Source organism: Sus scrofa, chromosome 6 (genome assembly GCF_000003025.6).
Source record: "Sus scrofa isolate TJ Tabasco breed Duroc chromosome 6, Sscrofa11.1, whole genome shotgun sequence".
NCBI lineage: Eukaryota > Metazoa > Chordata > Mammalia > Artiodactyla > Suidae > Sus > Sus scrofa.
In genome coordinates this window covers 54061379-54084787 of record NC_010448.4, presented here as the reverse complement: position 1 = coordinate 54084787, position 23409 = coordinate 54061379, and the positions used below count along the sequence as shown (strand labels likewise).

The following is a 23409-nucleotide window of genomic DNA, read 5'->3' as shown; positions in this document are numbered from 1 at the left end:
TAACAAGTCCTGTCCTGTCAAAGGGCAGGGATAGTCCAGAGTCCCTGGGGACACCTTAGTGGAGGTGGGGGTGGCGGGGGAGGTGCAGAAAGGCTGGGACCTTCCCCCAGGCGTGTGACAAGGGGAGACAAGGCAGCAGACCCCAATTCCTCCCTCAAACACACATGCACTCTCTGATCCTCCTCTCAGATGCTTTATTATCCCAAGTAAGAAAAATAAAAAAATAAATAAGATAAATAATACAATAAATAAAGAGGAGACCCAATCATACACAGCCTGTGGCTTCAAGAAGTGTAGCTGGGGCTCCGGCCGTGTGAAGGCCCCACCATGCTCAGGGGGTCCGAGGAGCCCACGTCGGGAGGTTCAGGGGCCAAGATCCCTGGCGGCTCCGGGGGTGCCGGGGGCAGGCCTGGCAGTGGCAGGAAGCGAGCAGGTCCCCGGGGGGCCAGGTCCCGGTTGGAGGAGCGGTGCGGAGGCAGCCGGAGTGGGAGGCCAAGGGCCTCAGACTGGTAAACGTTGTAGCCATCCTCAAGAAGCAGCTCCCGGAAGCTGCAGGCCTCAGGGTCGAAGTGGAGCTGAGGCAACCAGAACAAAGATCAGAGCCGTGAGCTTCCCCTCTATCTTCCTGCTGCAGGACCCAGGCTCCCTTCCTTCAGACCCCCAGAGTCCTGTCCTCCACCAGGACGTGGGAGTCCTGGGGGACCCCCTCTTGCCTCAACTGTGCAATCCAGGTCCCCAGTCCCTTCCTCTGGGACCCAAAATGACAGCAGGAGCCTCCTCCTTCCCCCTCAGGCAGTCCTGCAAGGCCCCCCTCCCTGCCCCCACCTCACAGAGAGGAGTATTCCAGCCCAGGCATCTCTAAGTCCTGGCAGGGATATCTGGCGAGCACCCAAGGTCATGTTCACTTTACAGGCCATTGATTCCTGGAGCGACCCTGCACCCAGCATGAGCCAGGCATGTAGGAACCCGTACGGTCAGCACGGGTTAAGAGTCACAAGACTCGGCCTCCCGGGTCACTCTGTCATTCACAGGCCTTGTGACCTGGGGCTGGAGGGTGGTCCTGCCTGAACCTCCATTTCCTCTTCTGCTGAATATTGATACCAGCAGCTCCTGTCCCCAGGGATGGAGGCGATGTCTAGATCAGCAGGAGGCGTGGAAGCAAGCCAGGCCAAGGCCACAGATGCAAGAAGTGGTCCCCAGGTTGTGAGGATGGTGAGAGCAAAGGCCAGCTGGAAGGTCAGGGGTCCCAGAAACTCACCGATCCGTACAGTCTCCCGTCTGGCCCCTGGCACAGGAACCGGGATGTCTGGACTCCCAAAATTTGAATGACCCCTGGCTTCAGGGCTTTCAGCTCCAAGAGACCTGAGGGGAGAAGTGATCAGGGACTCAGCGCCTATGCCCAGCGCCCTCCTCCCTCAGACCCCAGGAATCCGGGCCTCAAATCTCTCCTCCCTCCGAACTGGGCCTTGGCATTCCCGTCATGGCACAGGGGTTAACGAATCCGACAAGGAACCATGGGGTTGCAGGTTCGATCCCTGCCCTTGCTCAGTGGCTTAAGGATCTGGCATTGCCATGTGCTTGTGGTATAGGTCGCAGATGCGGCTTGGATCCCGCATGGCTATGGCTCTGGTGTAGGCCGGCGGCTACAGATCTGATTCGACCCTGAGCCTGGGAACCTCCATATGCTGTGGGAGCGGCCCTAGAAAAGGCAAAAAAAAAAGACAAGAAAAAAAAAAAAAAAAAAAAGAACTGGGCCTTAATCTCCATACTCACTTTCAGGGCTCTGGCGGGCTACCCCTGCCACGGTGCCATCAGCTCTGATCTCCAGGTGGGCTTCAGTTTCCTGGGCATCATCCGTGTAGAGGTATCGTTGGCGCACTTGGCCCCCAAATTGGAGGAGGGGGCTGGAGTCAGGAATGGGACGTGCCTGGCAGGCTCCCAGCAGGACAGCCAGCACAGGGACCCACAGTCCCAAGCGCTCGAACTTGGCCTCGGCCCAGCCCATCAATGGCTCACGTCTTCAGGTGAGGTCTGGGGTCTGGGAGTTTGAACAGCTGAATGCTCTAGATTCTGCTGCTGCAGATGCTGCTGGTCTGGAAGAGCAGATTCACACTACTTGAGTTGTCCAAATGCCCAGGTCCTCTTGGGCTTGAATTCACAGCTGACAGGAACACCCAAATCTCTTGGGATGGATGCAGAAGCTCCAGAATTTATATCCAGACAGACCCGCCCAATCACCTTCCAGATGCCTGACCCATGATATTTGACCCACTTGGCAGAAGCTGGGATTCCACGGTGGCCAGGTCAGCCTGAACGGATGATGCAATGGGGGGGTCCTCTGAGCTGGGGGCCTGGACTCTGGGGTCTGAGGATCAGGGCTCAGGGGGCTGATGAACTGGGACCTGGGTGAAAGGGGGCCGGAAGCCCAGACTCTGGTCTGAGGGAGGAGGGGGCCAGGCCCGGACTTCTGAATCGGAACAAGAAGGGGGCTAGGAGCCCGGTAAACCCACCTCTCTGGCTGACTGATCGCAACTACGCACGGCTGCTGGAATTTCTGCATCCCACCTGAATTTCTGCGTCTCTGGGGTGGGACACTGAGGTTCCTTGACCTTCGGGGAAGGAGCAGAGGCCACATGACCAAAGCGTCCGCTCCTCAAGGACCCAGGTGTTCCTGGTCTGGAAGCTTCAAGCCAACCTCCACACCAGCCCGAACCCAGGCACGCAGAGGCCAAACATCCAGCCTCCTCTGCCTGGATCCTGATGCAATCCCGGTGTTTCTTTCACCAGAGAAGCTACCCAGGATCAGACAGGTGCCCTTAAAATAGCCTAGGGAGGGGGGGCGGGGGTGAGAGTCTTTGACTCAGAGTTGGCAACGGACCCTGGGCTTCAGAGGCAGAAGTTAGACCCACGATCCCAAAGAGAGTGAAGAGGCGGGCAATTTCCCGGAACCCCAGGGTGCAAGAGACTGGGCATCAGATCTGAATGAGGGGGCGGTGGGAGGCCTGGGCTGCTCAGGGTGCTGAGGAGCGGGCTGGGGTCCGGGTCTGGGGTCTGGGAATCCGGGTCTGGAGAAATGAGGGTCAGATCTCTGGAGAGGGAGTTCCCCTTGCGGGGCAGCTGGCACGAATCCGACTAGTCTCCATGAGGACGTGGGTTCGATCCCTGGCCTGGCTCAGTGGGTCAGGGACCCAGCGTGGCCATGAGCTGCGGTGTAGGTCGCAGACGCGGCTCAGATCGGGCGTGGCTGCGGCTGCGGCGGAGGCCGGCAGCCGCAGCTCCGATTGGACCTTTAGCCTGGGAACCTCCGTCCGCCGCGGGTGCAGCCGTAAAAAAAAAATCTCTGGAGAGTCAAGTGCAATTCCAGCGTCTTTGCTTTGTAGAATGACAATGGTCCGACCGCCCGGGCTAGGGTGGGTGCGGAGCGGCCTTGGGCAAGGAAACTGCTTCGGGTCTGCCGAAGGGCACGGCCTTTGTTCCAGAAGCCGGCTGCAGCCCGGGCCTCTGCGGGAGGGGCAGGAGAGATCCACTTCCACCTCGGCTCTCGCCGTTCCCGCCCTGGGAAGAGGCTGCGGCCTCCGAGACGTGCGCGTCTAGAAAGTGGATTCCGCCGGAAGGAGAAGCCGGGAACCCGGACATTTTGCGGGCGGAGGGGGTCGATCGGCGGCCCCGGTGCGCCAGACGCGCTCACGCCGGACCCGGAGAGCTGGGGAAGGCCTCGCATCCGCTTGCGGAGGAGCCTGGCGAACAGGTTCTGCTGCCCCCGGGGAGGACTCGGCAGGGGGGCGGGGGGCCGCGCACGACGCCTGGACCGGGTGTCCCCCGCGTCCCCGGCGTCCCTACCCAAGCCGCTGGGGCGTGGCGGCACTCGGCGCATCCAGGTACAAGGGCGGGTGGCGAACCAAGAAACTGGAAGGGAAGAGGGAGAGGTTGATGGACCGGAACATCTGGGTCCAGCGCTGCATCTGGCCGCTGGATCTCCGCGGCCGCGGAGGGATGTGGCTGCTGGGCAGCCAGGTGGGCGCTGCCCCGGGCTGGCCAGTGCCGGGGAGGAGGGGGCTGGGGCGCGGGTCTCGGGGTCCCGGGAGGGCAGGAGGTGGGCGCTGCCACCCTAGGGGGCGGAGCCGGGGCTGGGCGCCAGGGAAGGGGTGGGGCTCCGCCTCCGACTCTCGGCCTGGAGGGGCGGAGGCTGAGAGCCACCCGACCGCGCCCCTTCTCCTACCTCAGCTTCCCGAACCTTTGCAGCCAGTCGGGGGAGGCGGCGTGGAGGGGGAGGGCTGTGGGGCCTGGGAACCTGGAGTTCCGGGGGCCGCCGGATGCGGGCTGCACTTATGACTGGGAATCTGCCACCCGCCAGGAGCTCAGGTAAGTGGGAGATGCGGATGCCTCGGACCCAGGAGCCGGGCCTTCAGTACCAGGAGGCGCACCCCCAACCCCTAACCCCCTGCTACCCGCAGGTGTCTCCTGCGCCCCGACCCCCAACTCCTGCTCCTCCAGGAGTCCACAGCTCCCATCCAGACGTGGGCCTGGGGCTTCTCGCTCTCTACCCGACCTGTTGCTTGCTGTCACCTCCATAGTGGACTCTGCCCCGCCCACGCAGGTCCTTGAGAAAGGAGGTGGGGGGACGTGTTCAAGGTCAGTGGCCCTTACAGCCCGCGGGACGGAGATTCCAAGATGTGGGGACCAGGCGGTGGGTCCCGCCCGTGGCATCGCTAACTTTGGAAACCACTCGTTTTCACCATCTCCCACCCCCGAAATTCTGAGCCCCCAACACCTGCTAACTCAAACCCCAGAGCCCGGCTCCCTTTTTCCGACGGACCCAGGAGTTCAAAGCCAGAGTTTCCTCATGCCCACAGGCCTCTCCTCCCTGCCGCTCAGCCTCCAGCCCCGAGGATCTGCTAATTTCACTTTTCCTCCCTGCAGCCATGTGGGTCCCCAGCCGCCGCCACCTCTGTCTGACCTTCCTGCTAGTCTGTGTTTTAGCAGCAATTTTCTTCCTGAACGTCTATCAAGACCTCTTTTACAGTGGCTTAGACCTGCTGGCCCTGTGTCCAGACCATAACGTGGTATCATCTCCCGTGGCCATATTCTGCCTGGCGGGCACGCCGGTACACCCCAACGCCTCCGATTCCTGTCCCAAGCATCCTGCCTCCTTTCCGGGACCTGGACTATTTACCCGGATGGCCGGTTTGGGAACCAGATGGGACAGTATGCCACGCTGCTGGCCCTGACGCAGCTCAACGGCCGCCAGGCCTTCATCCAGCCTGCCATGCACGCCGTCCTGGCCCCCGTGTTCCGCATCACGCTGCCTGTCCTGGCGCCCGAGGTAGACAGGCACGCTCCTTGGCGGGAGCTGGAGCTTCACGACTGGATGTCCGAGGATTATGCCCACTTAAAGGAGCCCTGGCTGAAGCTCACCGGCTTCCCCTGCTCCTGGACCTTCTTCCACCACCTCCGGGAGCAGATCCGCAGCGAGTTCACCCTGCACGACCACCTTCGGCAAGAGGCCCAGGGGGTACTGAGTCAGTTCCGTCTACCCCGCACAGGGGACCGCCCCAGCACCTTCGTGGGGGTCCACGTGCGCCGCGGGGACTATCTGCGTGTGATGCCCAAGCGCTGGAAGGGGGTGGTGGGTGATGGCGCTTACCTCCAGCAGGCTATGGACTGGTTCCGGGCCCGATACGAAGCCCCCGTCTTTGTGGTCACCAGCAACGGCATGGAGTGGTGCCGGAAGAACATCGACACCTCCCGGGGGGACGTGATCTTTGCTGGCGATGGGCGGGAGGCCGCGCCCGCCAGGGACTTTGCGCTGCTGGTGCAGTGCAACCACACCATCATGACCATTGGCACCTTCGGCTTCTGGGCCGCCTACCTGGCTGGTGGAGATACCATCTACTTGGCTAACTTCACCCTGCCCACTTCCAGCTTCCTGAAGATCTTTAAACCCGAGGCTGCCTTCCTGCCCGAGTGGGTGGGCATTAATGCAGACTTGTCTCCACTCCAGATGTTGGCTGGGCCTTGAACCAGCCAGGAGCCTTTCTGGAATAGCCTCGGTCAACCCAGGGCCAGCGTTATGGGTCTCCGGAAGCCCCAGTAACTTCCGGAGATGCTGGTGGTCCTGTAGCAGCTGGACACTTATTTCAAGAGTGATTCTAATTGGCTGGACTCAGAGGAAACCCTGCAGAGGGGCTTGCTGCAAGGGTGGAACATTCTAGAACCAGTGGAAGAGCTTTTCATGATGGCTGGCAATGTCTGGAGACGCTTAATGCCATTCTAGACCTCGCATTGCCCACCTGTTCTTCCCAGCCCGTGTCCAGAGTACTTCTAGAGGGCTGTCTGCCCCCTTCCCCAGGGAACTCCTTGCTCCAGTGTTGACTGTCTAGAAGAGATATTTCTCCTCCCCCTGGGGTGTCAGAACTGAAGGACCTCTTGGAGGTTGTGGGGCAAGCACTCACCAACCCCCCACCTCTGTTTCTCCAAGGGCTCTGGGGGAAGGTTTGCTCTAGAGAGGGTCAGTGGTAGGGTCTGTAAAGAACCCTTCTGGCCCCTTCCAGAGGGGAGGGGATTCTGGAATTCTCGATAACCTCCGCCAAGAAGCCGATGAGGGTACAACCAGAAGCTCACCACCTCACCACTGCTAGAAAGGTTGATGGAAGACAAACTACCTGTGTAGCTGGGGTGGTTTGGGAGCAGGGCGGAACTTTCCCCAACCTTCCATCCCCCAGAAAACCACAAACCATAGATATACTAAAATATGGGAGGAGGAGGAAAAGGATGGCTGCTGAATGGTGCAGGTTATGGAGCAAGGCTCTGCAGAAATCTAGGGACAACTTTTTTTTTTTTTTTTTTAAGCCCCCAAACTGCCAACGGTAGGTAGATGTGCATATGTTGGCTCTGAGTTCATTTCCTCTCCCACTGAAGGATATTTCCTCCTTGGCAGCTGGGCTGCTGAGGCTGATGGGGTCGATTTACCAAACGCCACTTGGCATAAGGGTGCCCATTGCAGAGACCCGCCCATATCGTGCCTCTTGCTAACCCCTATCTGCCCCGAATCCACACGACCATGAAATCTGGCTTTGAACAAGCCAGGAATGGAAGGCTCTGAAGGTATGTAGCCCATGGCCTGGCCTCCAACCCAGGCAGGAGCACAGGGTCTGGCCAAAGAGGATGGGACATTTGACTCAGGTTTTAGGATCCTCCTGATGCGTTTTGAAGGGAGTGAAGGCAGATGCTTTTATGATAGAGTTGTCTGAGAATCTAAGCCCTGTTCTAGTCTTCTCAGGGAATTTGTGGGCACCGGTCCCTACTCAGTTGCCCTTGGTGGGAGAGAGGGAAGTATGAATTAAAAGTCCACATCACCAACCCGCCTCTGCAGGTTTTTGGAGTTCTGTGTACACGTGTGTGTGTGTGTGTGTGTGTGTGTGTGTGTGTGTGTGTAAGGAGAAGTAAAGGTATGGAGCTTCTGCAGACTCGCATGACTCATGTCTTGGGAGACTGTTCCTGCTCTTTTGTTGCTGCAGTTGTGTGGGTTGTGGTCTCAGAACCTCAATTCTTTTCTTCCAGACTCTCAGTATTGGCCCCCAGACCTCTTTTTCCTCTGGGACCTTGGCATCCAGCCCCAGACGATGGAGGAGGGAGGGAGGGTGCAAAGCTTATAATTCTTGAACTACATTTCCCATAAAGCTATGTGATTGGCTGCGGTAATCTACTAGGGAGAGACCCTGGCGCCTTCTGGGAGTCGTAGTCCTAGAACTAGAAAGGGCCGCTCCCCGCGTTTTCGAGGCCCGACGACTGGGTTCCCCAAAAGCCGTGGGCTTCTGGTCAAAAAGCCTGGGTCTTGGGGCCCAGAGGGGGAGGAGACTGATGGCTAGAAGCCTTTTCCTTGGCTCTAGAGCCGACAGGGTACCTGGCCTTCGGTGATGCTCGGAAAGTTCTAGTCGGCAAAGGCTGCCGCCTCTGTGACATCATGGAGGTCTAGGCGGGGCATCCTTATGTTGCGGTCCAATCAGACAGAGTCGAACTTCTGGGCAGGGCGGAGGAAACCCTAGGGAATATCTCTTGGGAATTTGGGGCTCCACGTGGGTAGCTAGAAGGCGGATGCTGCGGGAGGTCCTAGTAGTAAGGAGCGAACCGTGACTGTGACCCGCAACAAAAGCTCTCTATACCACGCAGCCCACCTCACCCTCGCCCCCAACAAAGTTCTTAATTTTGGTCTTGGGAAAATATTAGCGTGGAAGGACCGGCCTGCTTCTCCCACCTAAAAGCCCTCAGAACCTAGACTCTTTAGCGAACCCTAGCGTTCGAGGGCATCCCTGTTAGGAGTCAAGGTCGGGAAGCGGCTGGCTGTTTAGAGTGCTTCAGGACTCCTCGGTTTCCTAATGAGAAGGGTGCTCCCTGCCAACTGGGGCTTCATTAGTCTCGGAGAAGGGCTTCTCTCCGTTTAGCGTTCACCTCCTCGGTTTAGGGTAAGAGGTCCTCCCCGCGAGTTCCGCGCGGACTGCGAGCTCTGGCCGCAATGGAGCCGCAGCGGCTTTCGCTCCTGGTGGCAGCGTTGGCCGGCTGCCTGCTTCCTGCCCGGGGCTGTGTCATATGTGACCCAAAAGTCGTGGAGGAGCTGAGCTCCTTGGAAACAAATTACCTGCCTGGCCACCTGGAGGCCAAACATCACAAAGACGTGATGAAAAGGGTAAAGCAGGCGGTGAAGGATTTCCAGGATTTGCCGATTGATGAGGATTCCTACATGGGGGTCGTTGGTGAGGGCAGAGTGCAACTCCTGGGTCCCGGGGAAGGAGAGGTCTGGGGTTAGCATTGCTAGGAGGTACCAGGGAGAAAGGGCTGGAGGCAGAGTTTCCTGGGTTTGGGAGTGGAGAGGGCTGGGATGCAGAGTTCGGGGTTCCCCAAGGGCTGGCAAATACTGTTCCTCTTACCCCTTATCCTGCAATTTTATGTGATAAGACTACAATTCCCAGAAGGCAACGGGGTGTAAAAGCCCTTTTACTAGGCCTATCCTTGCCCATTGGCCCCATGGGTATTGTAGTTTCTAAGACGAGGCGCGCCAATGAGACAGTAAGGCTTGGAATCTGAGGTTCTAATTTCCCCACAGATGAGGCCACTCTGGAAAAGGCATCCTGGAGCTTGCTGAAGGATCTGAAACGCATCACGGACAGTGACGTAAAAGGTAAATGCGCAGAGGGGGCAGGAGAGCGCTTCTAGAAACTCTCAGGGAAGTGATTGCTGGTGACACCTGGTCTGGTGATCAGGTACTAGATTCTGGAGCCAGACTGCTGAGGTTCAAGTTCTGGCTCTGCTGTTTCCTAACCATGTGGCCTTGAGCAGGGACTGTCACAGCTTGAATTCCCTTGTGGCACAGCCAGCGGGTTAAGTATCTAGTATTGTCACTGCATGGCCCAGGTCGCTGCTGGCCCGGGAATGTCCACATGCTGCGCTGCAGGGGTGGCCAAAATAAAATAACACGAAGGAATTGCACAGCTTCGTTATCTCTGAAATGGAGCCCATAACAGACCCTTCATCCCAGTCGGTGCTTTGCCCCGTGGCCAGCATCATGTTAAGTGGTCGTTAAATTTTACTGCCCTTCCCTAAAAAGACCCCCAAACTGACCGCCAGTTCTGCCAACTTGACAAAGGCCAGGTAGCTGTACCGCACACCCGGGGGGAGCAGGAGGGTGGGGGCGGGGACTTCTCTGCGTCATCCTGCTTCTTCCCAGGTGAGCTCTTCGTGGATGAGCTGTTCTGGACGTTGCGCCTGGCAAAGGATACCTTCGCCAGCTATGCTGCTCAGTTTCAAAAAGAGGGTGAGTGTAGATGGGAGTCGGGAACCCCAGATTTCTCCTTCCACAGTCTAAGAGTCCCTGTCCCCAGCCTTCTGCTTCTCCGCCACGGATCCCTCAGCTCTCCCAACCCCCTTCTCCCTCAGACCCAGGGGGTACAGGCATCCAGGTCCTTCCTCCTCCCCATTCCGAAGGCCCAGCCCTCACCTGTTCCGCATCCCCTCTCTCATGCCCTTTAACTTCGAAATCTGATTCTTATTTTTTTCCCCTTTCTTCCGAGACAGTTTTTTGTCCCAACAAATGTGGTGAGTCCGGATTATGGGACCTGGTCCTCTATCCCTCATCCCTGCCCCGTGAATATACTTTTGGGTCCATGCAATCTTTCGTTCTCTGCCCCCAGAGGTTCCTGGGTCTCCAGTATTCCTCCGCACTTCTTGGGAAGTGGGTCCTAATCTGCTGGCACTCTTCTGAGCCTGGTTCAGGGGGCTGTGTTCTAGCCCCGCCCCTCTCCGGCTGACCTCCTAGGGATTCGGCTCTTGACCTTGCCCCAGCCCTTGGCCCTGCCCTCTCCTTTTAGCCCCGCCTCCTAGTGAGAGAATACAACCTCGATCCTGCCCCCTCAGGTTTGATGTTGCAGCCTCTGATCTGGTGCAGTACCTGCCAGAAGCAGGTTCACTCTTGTCGAAAGTCCCGGAGTTGTGGAGGTGAGCCCTGGACCCAGCAGGTGGGACTAGCGCAAGAGGGGTGGAGCCGGAGGAGGGACCGAGTCTAAAGAGGGTGGAGACTGGAGCCAGCCAACTGGAAACAGCGGGGCTGATGTCAAGTGGAAGGGTTGGGAGAGGGCCGAGAACCGCGAAAGAGCATCCCACAGTAACTCCCCATTCCCAGAGCGCAAAGTCAAGGTCCATCAAATGGAAGATATGATCCTGGATTGTGAGCTCAACTGGCATAAAGTCTCTCAAGGCCTGACGGATTACAGCTTTTACAGGGTGAGGTCCTCCAACTCCTGTTAACCCTTGAAGTCCAAGGCCATCAGGCTTGTATGAGCCCCCCGGTCCCTGTACCCACAGGCCTGCACCCACCATGCCCATGACCCATGACCTACCAAGTTTGGCTTCTTCTGCTCCCCTGGGACCCTAGGCCCTGATCAGGACACCTTGGACTCCCACCTCACCACTGAAGCCCCGTGATCTTCTCACCCCTATACTCCCCCAACCCCTGAATTCCCCAGGCCTCTGTGACCCCTTGAGCTTGGGTCTAGGTTTGGAAGAACAACTCTGAGACCTTGATGGCCAAGGGGCAAGAGCCCACCCTGACCAAGACCATGGTGAGTCCGAAGGATGCAGGCACATATCGCTGCGAGCTGGGTACTGTACAATCCACTCCAGCCACCATCATCCATTTTCATGTCACAGGTCAGTGCTGGGTTGTTGAGAGACGTGGGATTCAGATGGTCCCTAGGTTGGGGGGGTCGGGGGGGTGGAACTCCAGCTCCAGGGGCGTGGCCTGCTCCCGGGGCGTGGCCTGTGGGCATAACTTTCTATCGGCCTGTGGTTTCAGGTCCCAAAGGTGTGGCTTCCTGGCCTGAGTGTGGCCTCTGGCCACAGGGCCAGGGCCCCCCCCACTGGGTGTGTTCGGACTTCACGCAACTGGGGGTGTGATTTTTGTCCCGCGGGGCCTGGTCGGGTTGCCATGAGGAGAGCTTGCCTGGGCCTTGGCGGGACCTTGATGCCCCCCCAGGACTGCTGCTTGCCCCTCCTCTCTCAGTATTGCCCAAAAGAATCGTGGAGGAGACACCGTCACCAAACACCGAAACCCAGGATGAGACGGCTCCGGGTGAGGTGACTTTGGATCGTCCCCAGACGTCCGCAACCCTCCAATCACAGTCTCCAGGGCCCGAGAAAGTGCTGAGACACCGCCTGGTAGGGCTGCTCATCGGGGCCATCGTGGTGCTGATAGCCGGCGTCGTGACCGCGTGAGCCGCCCCCTGAAGAAGGCGGGGCCTGGAGTGAGGGGCGGGGTTTCCAAGTCCCTAAGGCAGGAAGGCTCTGAGAGCCCACGATCGCCGAGAGCTGGCCTTCCTCCGGGAGCGGGGCTTACCTAGGAGGGCGAAGCTTGGCTAAATGCTAGAATGAGATCAAGCACCGGGGAGGCTGGGAAGCGGTGTTCCTCACTCAGTTGGGACCTAACCTCTTTCCGCTATTTGCACCCCCGCCAGGATACTTTTCTCTCAGTCTGGGAAAGTGATGAATTTCCTAAAGGCCTCCCCGCTCAGCCCTGGCAAAGGCACTGCTTAGGACTCCGGGTTTCGAAGGAAAAGAGGAAAACATTAGGGAGAAAATAAAGATTAATGTAGCTGTCTAAGTATCTGACGCACTCCTCCGGACGGATTCTAACCTGGTTCCCTTAGAGACGTCTGGGGACTCTCTCCCGACTGAGGGAGGAGGGGCTGGAGACCTGGCCCCCTGGGTCCTGGAAGGGGCCCACTGGCTGCGATGTGATTCCAGAATCAAGGAGTGGGGCAGGGCCAGCCCTCCCCAGATCTCCTCCCCCAGGCCTGGTCCCCTCACAGGACGCCCCCTCCCCGCTCTTCCTGCCGGTTTCCTCTGCCTTTTCCTGTCCCCCACCCAGTGCTGGGAGCTGGGGCCGAGGCAGAGGCTGAACAGGAGCAGCGGGGTCAGGAACCATCCAGGGCAAGAGGAGCCAGGGGCCCCGGGTGCTGCCGGGACCCGAAACAGGGTAAGAGCCTGGGATCCCAGGGTCCAGACCCCTCCTCCTTCAGACCCAGGTGTGGGTCCCCATCCCAGCCACCCGGGGCCCCATTCCTCTCTCCCACCCAGCCCCCTCCTCCCTCTGACTTAGGAGGCCTGGTCCCCCTCCACCCCCACCTCTAGCTCTTCAAGCCTCGTGAGTGGGGGCCTTACCCGCTCTCCCTTAGGGCCATGCTATCTGGTGAGCGGAAGGAGGGCGGAAGCCCCCGCTTCGGGAAGCTCCATCTCCCGGTGGGCCTGTGGATCAATTCTCCCAGGAAGCAGCTGGCCAAGCTGGGGCGGCGCTGGCCCAGCGCTGCCTCTGTCAAGTAGTGCCCACCTCTGCCCGACTCCTGCCCCACCTCACCTGCCTCCGGTCTCGCCCTGTTTGGGACTCGGTCCCTCCACTGGAAAATGCCCGGGACCCCGAAAGGGTTGGCTCCAGTTCCTGTCCTGAAGGGGCAAGTGAGCTGGCAGTAGGGGACAGTTGGCCCCAGTGATACAGGGCCTGATGGGGCCAGTGTGGGTCCTGGAGGTGGGCTTAGGCCGGGTGGACACGGGGACGGGGGACCGGGACACAGAAGGAGCAGCAGCTTGATTCACCTTCCTTCCTCCCGTGCCTGCTCACCTCTTGGAATTTCCTTCTGTGGGACTTGCCTTTATTTATTTATTTATTTATTTATTTATTTATTTTCTCTCTCTCCCCCCCTCCCCCTCTGGCCTCTGTGCCCCCCATTTCTATATACCCCGCATCTCTTGCCCTTCTGTGGGTGTCTGTCCCCCACTCGCTCTGGGACTCTGCTCCCCCATCTGTGTCTTTGCCCCCCTCCTTCGTTCTCTAATCCCCCACCCTGTCTCTGCGTGTCTTCTGGGGTCTCTCTCTCCCCCGTCTCTGCTCCCCGGCGGGCCGCCAGGTCTTCGTCTTCAGACACGGGGAGCCGAAGCAGCGAGCCGTTGCCCCCGCCGCCGCCGCACGTGGAGCTGCGGCGAGTGGGCGCGGTCAAGGCGGCCGGGGGAGCCTCGGGGAGCCGCGCCAAGCGCATCTCTCAGCTCTTTCGGGGCTCGGGGACCGGCACCACGGGGTCCGGCGGCGCGGGAGGTCCCGGGACTCCGGGGGCAGCTCAGCGCTGGGCCAGCGAGAAGAAGCTGCCGGAGTTGGCGGCGGGCGTGGCCCCCGAGCCGCCACTGGCCGCCCGCGCCACGGCGCCCCCGGGGGTCCTCAAGATCTTCGGCGCCGGGCTGGCTTCGGGCGCCAACTACAAGAGCGTCCTGGCCACGGCGCGCTCCACGGCGCGCGAGCTGGTGGCCGAGGCGCTGGAGCGCTACGGGCTGGCCGGCAGCCCCGGCAGCGGCCCCGGCGAGAGCAGCTGCGTGGACGCTTTCGCGCTGTGCGACGCGCTGGGCCGGCCCGGGGCGGGCGCGGTGGGCAGCGGTGAGTGGCGGGCGGAGCACCTGCGAGTGCTGGGCGACTCCGAGCGCCCGCTGCTGGTGCAGGAGCTGTGGCGGGCGCGGCCCGGCTGGGCGCGGCGTTTCGAGCTGCGCGGCCGCGAGGAGGCGCGCCGCCTGGAGCAGGAGCCTTCGGGGCGGCGGACGGCGATGGTGAGTTGGCGGCGCGGACGCTGGAAGGCGGGGCCAGCGGAGAGGGATGGGCGGGGGCTTGGGGGGGCGGGGCCAGAGAAGCTGGTGGGACCGGACGGCGGGCTGGGGGCGGGGCCCGCGAGAGGGGTCTGGGTGGGGCCGATACAGCCCTGGGTCTAGGGGAAGACGAAACTGGGACGGGACTCGGGTCAGCCAGGTGGGCTAGGCCGGAGGTCGTTGCCCTTGGGATAGGTGCAGCGTCGCTGCGCAGGGCCTGCGATACTGGGGCGGGGCCGCGGAATGGAGTAATGGGGAGGAAGAGATACAGGGCGGAGCAGGTGAGTGGTCCTGATGTCGGGAGGCCTGTCAGTAGTAGTAGGTTGAATTGGTTTGTGAGGGGCAGTGCCTTTGTGGATGGAGGCTAGAAGGGGCACGGGCCTGGAAAGTGGGAACATGGGCTGGTAGATCAGAGCCTAAGAATGGGAAGAGTCTCGGAGGAGTGGGTCTTGGAACGAGTGGCCTTAGACTGGGTTGGCTGCAAAGCTTGAGTGGGGGCTTGAGGGTGGTGCATGGGAAATGAAGAGGTATTGGTACTGGCCAAGAATCGGCTACCTGGGGGCCTGGTCTTTGAGAAGGCCTGGGCCGGAATGGGAGCACAGGTGCACTGGTGGTAAAATAGCAAAGGTGAGGCAGAGCCTGGCAGGGGTGGGGCCTGGCTCACAAGGGTGGCGCCTGCTCAGGGAGCCTTCTCACTGCTTTTCTGTTCCTGAGCCTTCCTTTGTGAGACAGAGTGGTGTCGCAGTTACACTCACAGGCTTCGAAGTCAGGGTTGGATTCCAACCCATTCTTTGCCAGTTAAATACAGCCAAATCCTAGGTGATTCAAGGAGATAGTGCAAATAAAGGGTTTTTAGCACAGGGCTTGACACATAGTAATTGTTAAATAAAGAACGGCAGGGAGTTTCCATCCTGGCTCAGCGGGTTAAGAACCTGACTAGGATCCATGAGGATGCAGGGTCGATCCCTGGTCTCGCTCAGTGGGTTAAGGATCCAGCATTGCTGCAAGCTGCAGTGTAGGTTGCCACAGACATGGCTTGGATCTGGCTGTGGCTGTGGTGTACGCTGATTCGACCCCTAGCCTGGGAATATCCATATGCCTTGAGTGTGGCCTTAAAAAGAAAAAGAAGAAGAAGAAAAAAAAGCAGTTATAACCATCATTGTTTTTTTTTCCTTTTTTTCCCAAAGAGCATTCATGAAATGCTTACTATGGGTCACATAGGATTTAGGGTCCTGGGGGACTACAATGGGGACATTGACAGATGAAGTTCCTGCCTTCCTAGATTTCACAGCCCAGTAAGAAATACATCAGTTCACTCGTTCATTTCCACTGGGCACCTACTGGGTGACAGGGCTGTGCTGGGCCCAGGCAGCATTCAGAGTGCCCAGTGGTGCCCTTCTCTGCTTCAACTTGGAAGGTCAGGGAAGGGTGTTCAGGAGGAGGTGGTTCCTATTTCCCTGTGGGGAGGATCTTCTCGGGTTCACTGCAAAGTCCCTAGTGCCTAGAACAGTGCCCAGGACATAGGAGTTGTTCAGAAAATACTGAGGAGTTCTCGTATGGCTCAATAGGCTAAGGATTCGGCATGGGCACTGCAGCGGCCTGGGTGGCTGTTGTGGCGCGTGTTCGATCCCTAGCCTGGGAACTTTTGCATGCTGCGGGAGCAGCCAAAAACAAAAACAAAAAACCTAACAACGAATTGGAAGAATGAATGAATTTATGAGCTGAAACTGCAAGATGGGTAAGAGTCAGGCAAGAAGTATGTTCCAGGCGCAGGGAACAGCATATGCAAAAAACGAAATGTGGGAAGCATCCTCACAGCCAGTTGGCTATCATCTCCAGCTGAGCCTCCTCTGTCTCAGTCTCATCCATCACTCCCCGTCTCTCTCCGTAGGCACCGGCGCCCCCTCGTGGCGGCCACAGAAGAACCGCTCCCGGGCAGCGTCTGGTGGGGCGGCTCTGGCCAGCCCTAGCCCGGGGTCCGGGTCAGGGCCCCCGGCTGGGTCCGGGGGCAAGGAGCGCTCGGAAAACCTGTCCCTGCGGCGCAGCGTATCGGAGCTCAGTCTGCAGGGTCGGCGGAGGCGGCAGCAGGAGCGCAGGCAGCAGGCCCTTAGCATGGCCCCAGGCGCAGCCGACGCCCAAATCGGACCAGTAGACCCCGGCGACTTTGACCAATTGACCCAGTGCCTCATCCAGGCCCCGAGCAACCGCCCCTACTTCCTGCTACTGCAAGGCTACCAAGACGCCCAGGTAGGCACATCCTCTTCTACCGGGAGAGTCCTATGCCGCATCCTCAGGTTGAAGGGCGACAAAACTACAACTCCCAGAATTCCGTGGGTCGTGTTAGTCTTCGGTATGCCGGAAAGTACGGTCCCAGCCAGGTCCCAGGGGAGGAGATACTGTCAGAGAAGAGAGTGGGGGAGGTGGAGATGGCTGAGAGGGATTTCACTGGAGGGACAAGTAGGCGATGATTTATTTCGTTCAAAGTTGGGGGAAAGCACTGTCTTCCTCCAGGAAGAATGCGAGAGCGTATTTTAGAAAGATCTTGGAAGCCTCTATTTCTTGGGGTAGGGTAATGGAAGACTATCTTCTGGCGGAAGGGAGAAATTTGATTAATGCCTGGAATCTTTTCTGGGTAAGCCTATATTCTCTTGGGAGGAGAGGACTAAATCATTTGTAAAAGTTGATGGGTTTCATTCAAACGATTTCACCATCGTTGATGGGGGCAGGTGGCACTTATCGTTTACGTATTTGGGTGGCAATAGGAGAATTTGAATGTCGGGGGCAGAGGAGGAGAAAGGATTAGCAGTTGGAAGTTATTTCATTGATAGTGATGTAATATTGGAAATATTTGTGCGGGGGTGTGGGGAGGAGAGAGAGAAAGAGAGAGAAAGAGGGAGAGGGAGGGAGGGGAAGTGAGGAGTATCCTTAAGGAGTTATGGTGTTGTCCACTTTTGGGTAAAAATGGTACAGCCAAGCTCAACAGGTAGCACTGGAATCAATGGGAAAGCCCACTCTGGAAGGTGGCGGAGTTTATTGAACACTTCCATTTTTACTCTCAGAGAAGGATCCAACTGGATGAGGTGACTTGGCTGCATATATGGGTGAGAGGTTAAAACTATTCAAAGAGCTTTCACTGAAGGAATTCATTGTCCTTGTTGGGGCAAGGGTTCAGGGTAAGCTCATTGTAGAATAGTGATCATATTTATTACAACAGCCCATTCCTCCAGACACAGTTGGAGAATAAGAGGCTTTATTTTGGAAAGGTGGTCAAACTGGAAGGATCTATTCTAGGAGCATAAGGGAGGTTTTTTTGTTTTTGTTTTTGTCTTTTTGCTTTTTCTGGGGCTGCTCCCACGGCATATGGAGGTTCCCAGGCTAGGGGTCCAATTGGAGCTGTAGCTGCTGGCCTATACCACAGCCACAGCAATGTCAGATCCAAGCCGCGTCTGTGACCCACACCACAGCTCACGGCAACACCAGATCCTTAACCCACTGAGCAAGGCCAGGGATCGAACCTGCATCCTCATGGATGCTACTCAGATTCGTTTCCGCTGAGCCACGATGGGAACTCCGTATAAGGGAGTATGTTATGGGAAAAGATGGAAACGTTGGAAACATCCATTCTTCAGGTGGGTTTCATGAGAAATTTCTTTGTAAGGAAGAGGCTTCATTGGAAGTGTCCATTCCTTGGGGACAGGAGTAAGAGTCTGATCTCTTGTAGAAAGGAATTTGATTGCATGGGTGTCTGTAATCTGAGAATTACTGTAGGTGCAATGGAAGCAGTGGAAGAATCCATTCTTAGGTTAAGGAACAGGAGAGCCCACTCTAAGGAGGGGGGGTTGTGTATTTTAGATCATTCCATTCCCACAGACAGGGATGGAAAATGGGAGGGCCTACCTTCAGAAGGTGGTCAGACTGGAAGGGTCTGTTTTTCTTGAGAGGCAGATGAGTGAATCCATTGTAGGAAGGGGACTTAGCAATGTCTATCCATGGAATACAGGCAGTGGGAGAGTTTGGTGTAGGAAGGGGATTTATGAGTATCCAGGATGACTGTTCTCTCAGCCATTAACGGGAAAGAGAAGGGTCTCTTTTAGGAGGGAGGCCAAACTGAGTGCTTCCATTTTAATAGGTTGCAGAGGGAGAGTCATTTTTAGGAAGGGTCTTCTGGAATGCTTCGTTTCATCTGCTGGATAAAATGGGGCACTCCACTACAAGAGGGTCTCCTTGAGAAATCTAGTTATAAGATGGGGTTACTAGAAGTGCCACTCTATGGAGATCTCCTTGGCAATGAGAATATCAAGAGCCTCCAGTAGCGGAAGGGAGAGTATCTTTGGAATCTTCCATCATGGGAGTAAGGAGAATAGGTGAGTCCATTGTAGGATTATGTCTCCTTGGAAGTTAAGTCACCATGGGGTGGGAAAAACAATGAGTCTCAAAGTGGGTCTCCTTGGAAGTGCCCATTCATAGGGTGGAGATAATAGAAGAAACTTTGATCAAAGGGAGAATCTCTTTAAAGGTATCTGTTCCTTGCCTTGAGAACATTGAAAGAAACTGTTATTGGCAGGGGAAATGTCTTTGAAAGCCTCCATGACAGGGGTGGAGTGATGGGCCAGTGGGGCCAGGGTAAGGGAATGGGAGCGTTCCAAGGAGAAAGAAGGTTTCCTTGGGAAAAGTCCATTCTTTGAGGGTGAGGGTAGTGGGACAATCCATTTTCGTAACGAGGATGTGATGTTCTTGGAAGCAACCCATTCTTTGGGCTGGGTATTATCGGGGAGTCCACGCTAGGAAGGGACTGCCTTGAAGGAGTCTATTCAGAGGAGGTGAGATGATGGGAGAGTCCACTGGAAAAAGATCTGGGATGCATCCATTCTCAGAGGGAGGGAAATGGTAGAACTCATGGCAAGAAGGGAGTTTCCTCGTATCTAGTTTGCAGGGTGGATGTAATGGGCAGCCCACCACAAGAAGTGCCTTGGAAGAGTCCACTCATGGGAGGTGGGGGTAATGAGTGAGTCCTTTGGGGTCCCGGGACCTCTCTTTGGAAGCACTCATTCAAGAGATGTAGGTGATGCGAGAGGCAGTGGTGGGAAAGCGATCCCTTTGGAAGCATCCTTTCCTCCTGGAGTGGTGCCCATCCTTACTTTCCCTGCAGGACTTCGTGGTGTATGTGATGACCCGGGAGCAGCATGTGTTCGGCAGGGGTGGGAACTCCTCGGCCCGCGGTGCGTCTCCGGCCCCATATGTGGACACCTTTCTCAACGCCCCCGACATCCTGCCACGTCACTGCACAGTGCGTGCGGGTCCGGAGCCCCCGGCAATGGTGCGCCCATCCCGGGGAGCCCCAGTCACGCACAACGGCTGCCTCCTGCTGCGGGAGGCCGAGCTGCATCCCGGCGACCTGCTGGGGCTGGGCGAGCACTTCCTATTCATGTACAAGGATCCCCGCTCTGGGGGCTCGGGGCCTGCGCGCCCATCATGGCTGCCTGCGCGCCCTGGGGCCACACCACCGGGCCCCGGCTGGGCCTTTTCTTGCCGCCTGTGCGGCCGTGGCCTGCAGGAGCGCGGTGAGGCCCTGGCGGCCTACCTGGACGGCCGCGAGCCCGTGCTGCGCTTCCGGCCACGAGAGGAAGAGGCACTGCTGGGCGAAATCGTCCACACCGCGGCCACTGGCGCCGGGGACCTGCCACCCCTAGGGCCCGCCACGCTGCTGGCGCTGTGTGTGCAGCATTCAGCCCGGGAACTGGAGCTGGGCCACCTGCCGCGCCTGCTGGGCCGCCTGGCCCGTCTCATCAAGGAGGCTGTCTGGGTGAGCGCCCCCTACCGCCAACCCGCCCCATCTGCGCCCCAAGTCCTTTCCTCAGCCTCCTCCCGCCCCCTCCAACCTTAGTGTCATAGTTGGGCAGGACGAAACTACATCTCCCAGGATACCTCAATAGGGGTGTGGGCTATTAAGGGGCCCCACAGGATGCTGGGAGTTGTGGATTTATCCACAGTGGGTGAAGAGAAGGCAGTACAGTAGTACCTACTTTTGCAGCTGTGGGATAATGGGAAAAACCATTCTGGGAGATGCTGGGGGGAAAGAGCTCCCACTGGATGAAAAATTAGAAGAGACCATTGTGAGAAGTGAGGGGGGTGGCCCACTGGGTTTGAAGCTTGGAGCCTTAGTTCGGGAGACCCTTCTCAGAGGCAAGGGAGAACAAACCCATTGGACTGACAGATGGATGTGCCAGGGAGAAGCCATTCAGAGTTTTTGGGGGTAGTTCCACCCTACTAAGCTGGGGGCTAAAGAAAAGGTTTAGGAAGTTTTGGGGGGTAGGAAGAAACTCCATTTGATCAGAAGCAGACCCAAAGGGAGACAGACCACTCATGGTCATAGGGGTGAGTGTTTTAAAAGGTCAAGAGGGCTGATTATTCTGAAGCTTGAGAATTAGACTCCATTTGAAAAGTGGGGAGAGTTTCTGCCAACAACAAAAAAAATAGGGCATTAACTCACGGATCTGTCTTCCTCATCCCCCTCACCTTGATTCTGATCTTACTGTTCCACAGGAAAAGATTAAGGAAATCGGAGACCGTCAGCCAGAAAAGTAAGAGAATCTCTGGGGAGAAGGGCCTGGAGGGATGCAGGGGTCAGGATTTGCAGCCAGCTCTGGTGTTCACATTTCCATGCGCGTCTTAGTGCAAGCTTTTGGGGGACTCGAATTTTCCAGTTGAGAAATGAAGGTTGGACTCCATCCCTCATCGGACCCCAGATCTCTCCAGGTTTGCACATTAGGGTGGGGGTTGGGCAAGGATCACAGGTCTCTTCTTCCTTTCCTAGCCACCCCGAGGGGGTTCCTGAGGTGCCCTTGACCCCCGAGGCCGTGTCTGTGGAGCTGCAGCCACTCATGCTGTGGATGGCCAACACCACGGAGCTGCTGAGCTTTGTACAGGAGAAGGTGCTGGAGATGGAAAAGGAGGCCGACCAGGAGGGTGAGCTCGGACCCCAGGCCCGTGCTCATGCAAGCCCCCTGCCAGTCTCAGCACCTGGGGACCGGGACTCCGGCCTGGCAGCCTCTGCTTCTCCCTCTCACTCCTATGCCTGTCCTCAGACCCACAGCTCTGCAATGACTTGGAATTATGTGATGAGGCCATGGCCCTTCTGGATGAGGTCATCATGTGTACCTTCCAGCAGTCTGTCTACTACCTCACCAAGGTTGGTCTTGACCTGTTTCCTGTCTGGCATAGCCGCACTTCCGGTTTGGACGCTGTCACATGGCTCTGATGCCACTTCCTATGAGACCCAGCAAGACTGCCTGCTTCTCTGACGTCACTTCCCATGTCTGCCCCTCGAACTTTGCTGTTCTGATACCACTTCCTGTTTGAGTTTACATCACCTCCGGCCTTTCTGACTTCTCTTATCTCTTGTACTATCCCCTCTTGCCAGGGTGACTTCCCTGCCTGGTTCTGTCACCATTACCCCTTCTCCAGCCCCTGTTTTCCAAGTCCAGTCTTTTTTTTTTTTTTTTTTTTTTTTTTTTTGCTATTTCTTGGGCCGCTCCCGCGGCATATGGAGGTTCCCAGGCTAGGGGTTGAATCGGAGCTGTAGCTACCGGCCTACGCCAGAGCCACAGCAACGCTGGATCCGAGCCGCATCTGCAACCTACACCACAGCTCAGGGCAACCGCATCTGCAACCTACACCACAGCTCAGGGCAACGCCGGATGGTTAACCCGCTGAGCAAGGGCAGGGACCGAACCTTCGACCTCATGGTTCCTAGTTGGATTCGTTAACCACTGCGCCATGACGGGAACTCCCCCCCAAGTCCACTCTTAAGTCACTGATAGGTTTGAGAGAGAAAAAGAGAGATCAAATACTACTAGGCACTGTCATGTAAACTAAACCTCTTTAATCAGGTCTCACTTCCTGGGTTTGCTGACCTTGCTTCCTGTAGCTCTGAATCCATTCCCTTTTCTGAGCCTTTTCTCCCTGGACTTCCCATCCTACAGGACCTGCTTTCTGCCCCAGTCCACTGCTACCACTCTTGACCACTACTGCGTCTTGAAACTCTCAGGATTCCTGGCTTCTGATGGGCCTGATTCTCTAGCTGCAAAATGAAAGGGGAATCTTTTGGGGTAGATGGTCTCTCTGTTCTTTGAGCAGCCTTGATTTGTGAAGCCTTTCCTCTAAGGCTTCACTTCCTGTGCATCCCTGCCAAGTGTGGTTTTATTTCTTCTTTGGCTCTGACCTCATTTCCTGTCCTTGGCCTGATCTCATTTTCCACTGGCTAACTGCCACCCCACTCCCACTTCCTGACTCGCCATTCTTTTCTGTTCCTTGGGGAATTTTGGATAAATAATTCTTTGATTGAAGGGAGCCTCTTTGTTCAACGTCCTTTGTCCTCCTTGAGCTATCTCTGTGGAGAACTACAAGTCCTGTAAGGCACCAAAGGTGGTCTTAAAATACCCAAGATAGCAGTTTCCATTGTGGCTCAGCGGGTTGCGAACCTGACTAGGATGCAGGTGTGATCCTTGGGCTTGCTCAGTGGGTTAAGATCTGGCGTTGCCGTGAATGGCAGTGTAGGTTGCAGATGTGGCTCGGATCTGGCATTGCTGTGGCTGTGGTGTAGGCACAACCCCTAGCCTGGGGACGTCCATATGCTACAGGTGCAGCCCTAAAAAGAAAAAAAACAAAAACAAAAAAACACCTAAGACACTTCTGGAAAGCTCTTCTTAAGACTTGAGGTGTCCAAGGCTTGGTGAATGCTAGAAACTCTTCTGGAAAATAGGAATTTGCTCATGGAGCTCTCTAGGGTGTTTAAGGCAAAATGGACTACAATTCCCAGAAGCCTTTGGTGGAGTTCCCCAGTACCTTTGTATTCTACTACTTTGAAGCTTCTAAGGAGTTGTAGTCTGATCACTTGTTTGTATCTCTGTATCTCCTCAGACTCTGTATTCAACGCTGCCTGCTCTCCTGGATAGTAACCCTTTCACAGCTGGGGCAGAGCTGCCGGGGCCTGGCGCTGAGCTGGGGGCCATGCCTCCTGGGTTGAGACCTACCCTGGGCGTGTTCCAGGCAGCCCTGGAACTGACCAGCCAGTGCGAGCTGCACCCGGATCTTGTGTCTCAGACATTTGGCTACTTGTTCTTCTTCTCCAATGCATCCCTTCTCAACTCGCTGATGGAACGAGGTGAGGGTCGGAGTGGAAGGAGACCTAGAGGCAGAGATGGGAGCTACTGAAACCTATGTTGGTTAAGACCCTTTACA

At 57.1% G+C, this 23409-nt stretch overlaps 5 protein-coding genes and 1 long non-coding RNA gene across 8 annotated transcripts in view; 4 read left to right on the top strand and 2 right to left on the bottom strand.

Moving 5' to 3' along the window:
• FGF21 (fibroblast growth factor 21) lies at window positions 256-2135 on the bottom strand. The gene is given in 3 exon segments (NM_001163410.1): window positions 256-575; window positions 1259-1362; window positions 1774-2135. Coding segments are annotated over 3 exon segments (627 nt in total). The 5' UTR covers window positions 2006-2135; the 3' UTR covers window positions 256-284.
• LOC110261360 lies at window positions 3074-4619 on the top strand. Its single transcript, XM_021097556.1, has 4 exons — window positions 3074-3079; window positions 3381-3748; window positions 4225-4362; window positions 4455-4619. Exons 1-4 carry the CDS (start codon window positions 3074-3076, stop codon window positions 4603-4605), a joined length of 663 nt encoding a protein of 220 aa, XP_020953215.1. The 3' UTR covers window positions 4606-4619.
• On the top strand, window positions 4313-7357 carry FUT1 (fucosyltransferase 1 (H blood group)). The gene is given in 3 exon segments (NM_214068.2): window positions 4313-4362; window positions 4921-5148; window positions 5151-7357. Coding segments are annotated over 2 exon segments (1095 nt in total). The 5' UTR covers window positions 4313-4362; window positions 4921-4922; the 3' UTR covers window positions 6020-7357.
• On the top strand, window positions 8469-12181 carry IZUMO1 (izumo sperm-egg fusion 1). Of its 3 annotated transcripts, none has more exons than XM_021094698.1 (9): window positions 8469-8750; window positions 9101-9175; window positions 9722-9808; window positions 10069-10089; window positions 10408-10488; window positions 10673-10773; window positions 11046-11199; window positions 11552-11706; window positions 12003-12181. In XM_021094698.1, exons 1-9 carry the CDS (start codon window positions 8513-8515, stop codon window positions 12126-12128), a joined length of 1038 nt encoding a protein of 345 aa, XP_020950357.1. In that variant the 5' UTR covers window positions 8469-8512; the 3' UTR covers window positions 12129-12181. The 3 variants fall into 3 exon arrangements, with proteins under 3 accessions (XP_020950357.1, XP_003127333.3, XP_020950358.1); XM_003127285.4 differs by having other exon boundaries at window positions 11552-11759; XM_021094699.1 differs by lacking the exon at window positions 10069-10089 and having other exon boundaries at window positions 11552-11759.
• Window positions 12373-23409, top strand: part of RASIP1 (Ras interacting protein 1) — a 13668-nt gene continuing 2631 nt past the window's right edge. The window contains 10 exon segments of the mRNA XM_003127281.5: window positions 12373-12523; window positions 12723-12863; window positions 13449-14107; window positions 14110-14133; window positions 16061-16416; window positions 19319-19972; window positions 20713-20750; window positions 20984-21135; window positions 21255-21358; window positions 23089-23332. Of these exon segments, the coding sequence (XP_003127329.3) occupies window positions 12727-12863; window positions 13449-14107; window positions 14110-14133; window positions 16061-16416; window positions 19319-19972; window positions 20713-20750; window positions 20984-21135; window positions 21255-21358; window positions 23089-23332 (2368 nt within the window). The 5' untranslated portion in view covers window positions 12373-12523; window positions 12723-12726.
• LOC102161741 overlaps window positions 22030-23409 on the bottom strand; it is an 8871-nt gene continuing 7491 nt past the window's right edge. Inside the window, exon 2 of the long non-coding RNA XR_002344718.1 lies at window positions 22030-23356. This is a non-coding gene — a long non-coding RNA (uncharacterized LOC102161741). The remainder of the gene's footprint in view (window positions 23357-23409) is intronic.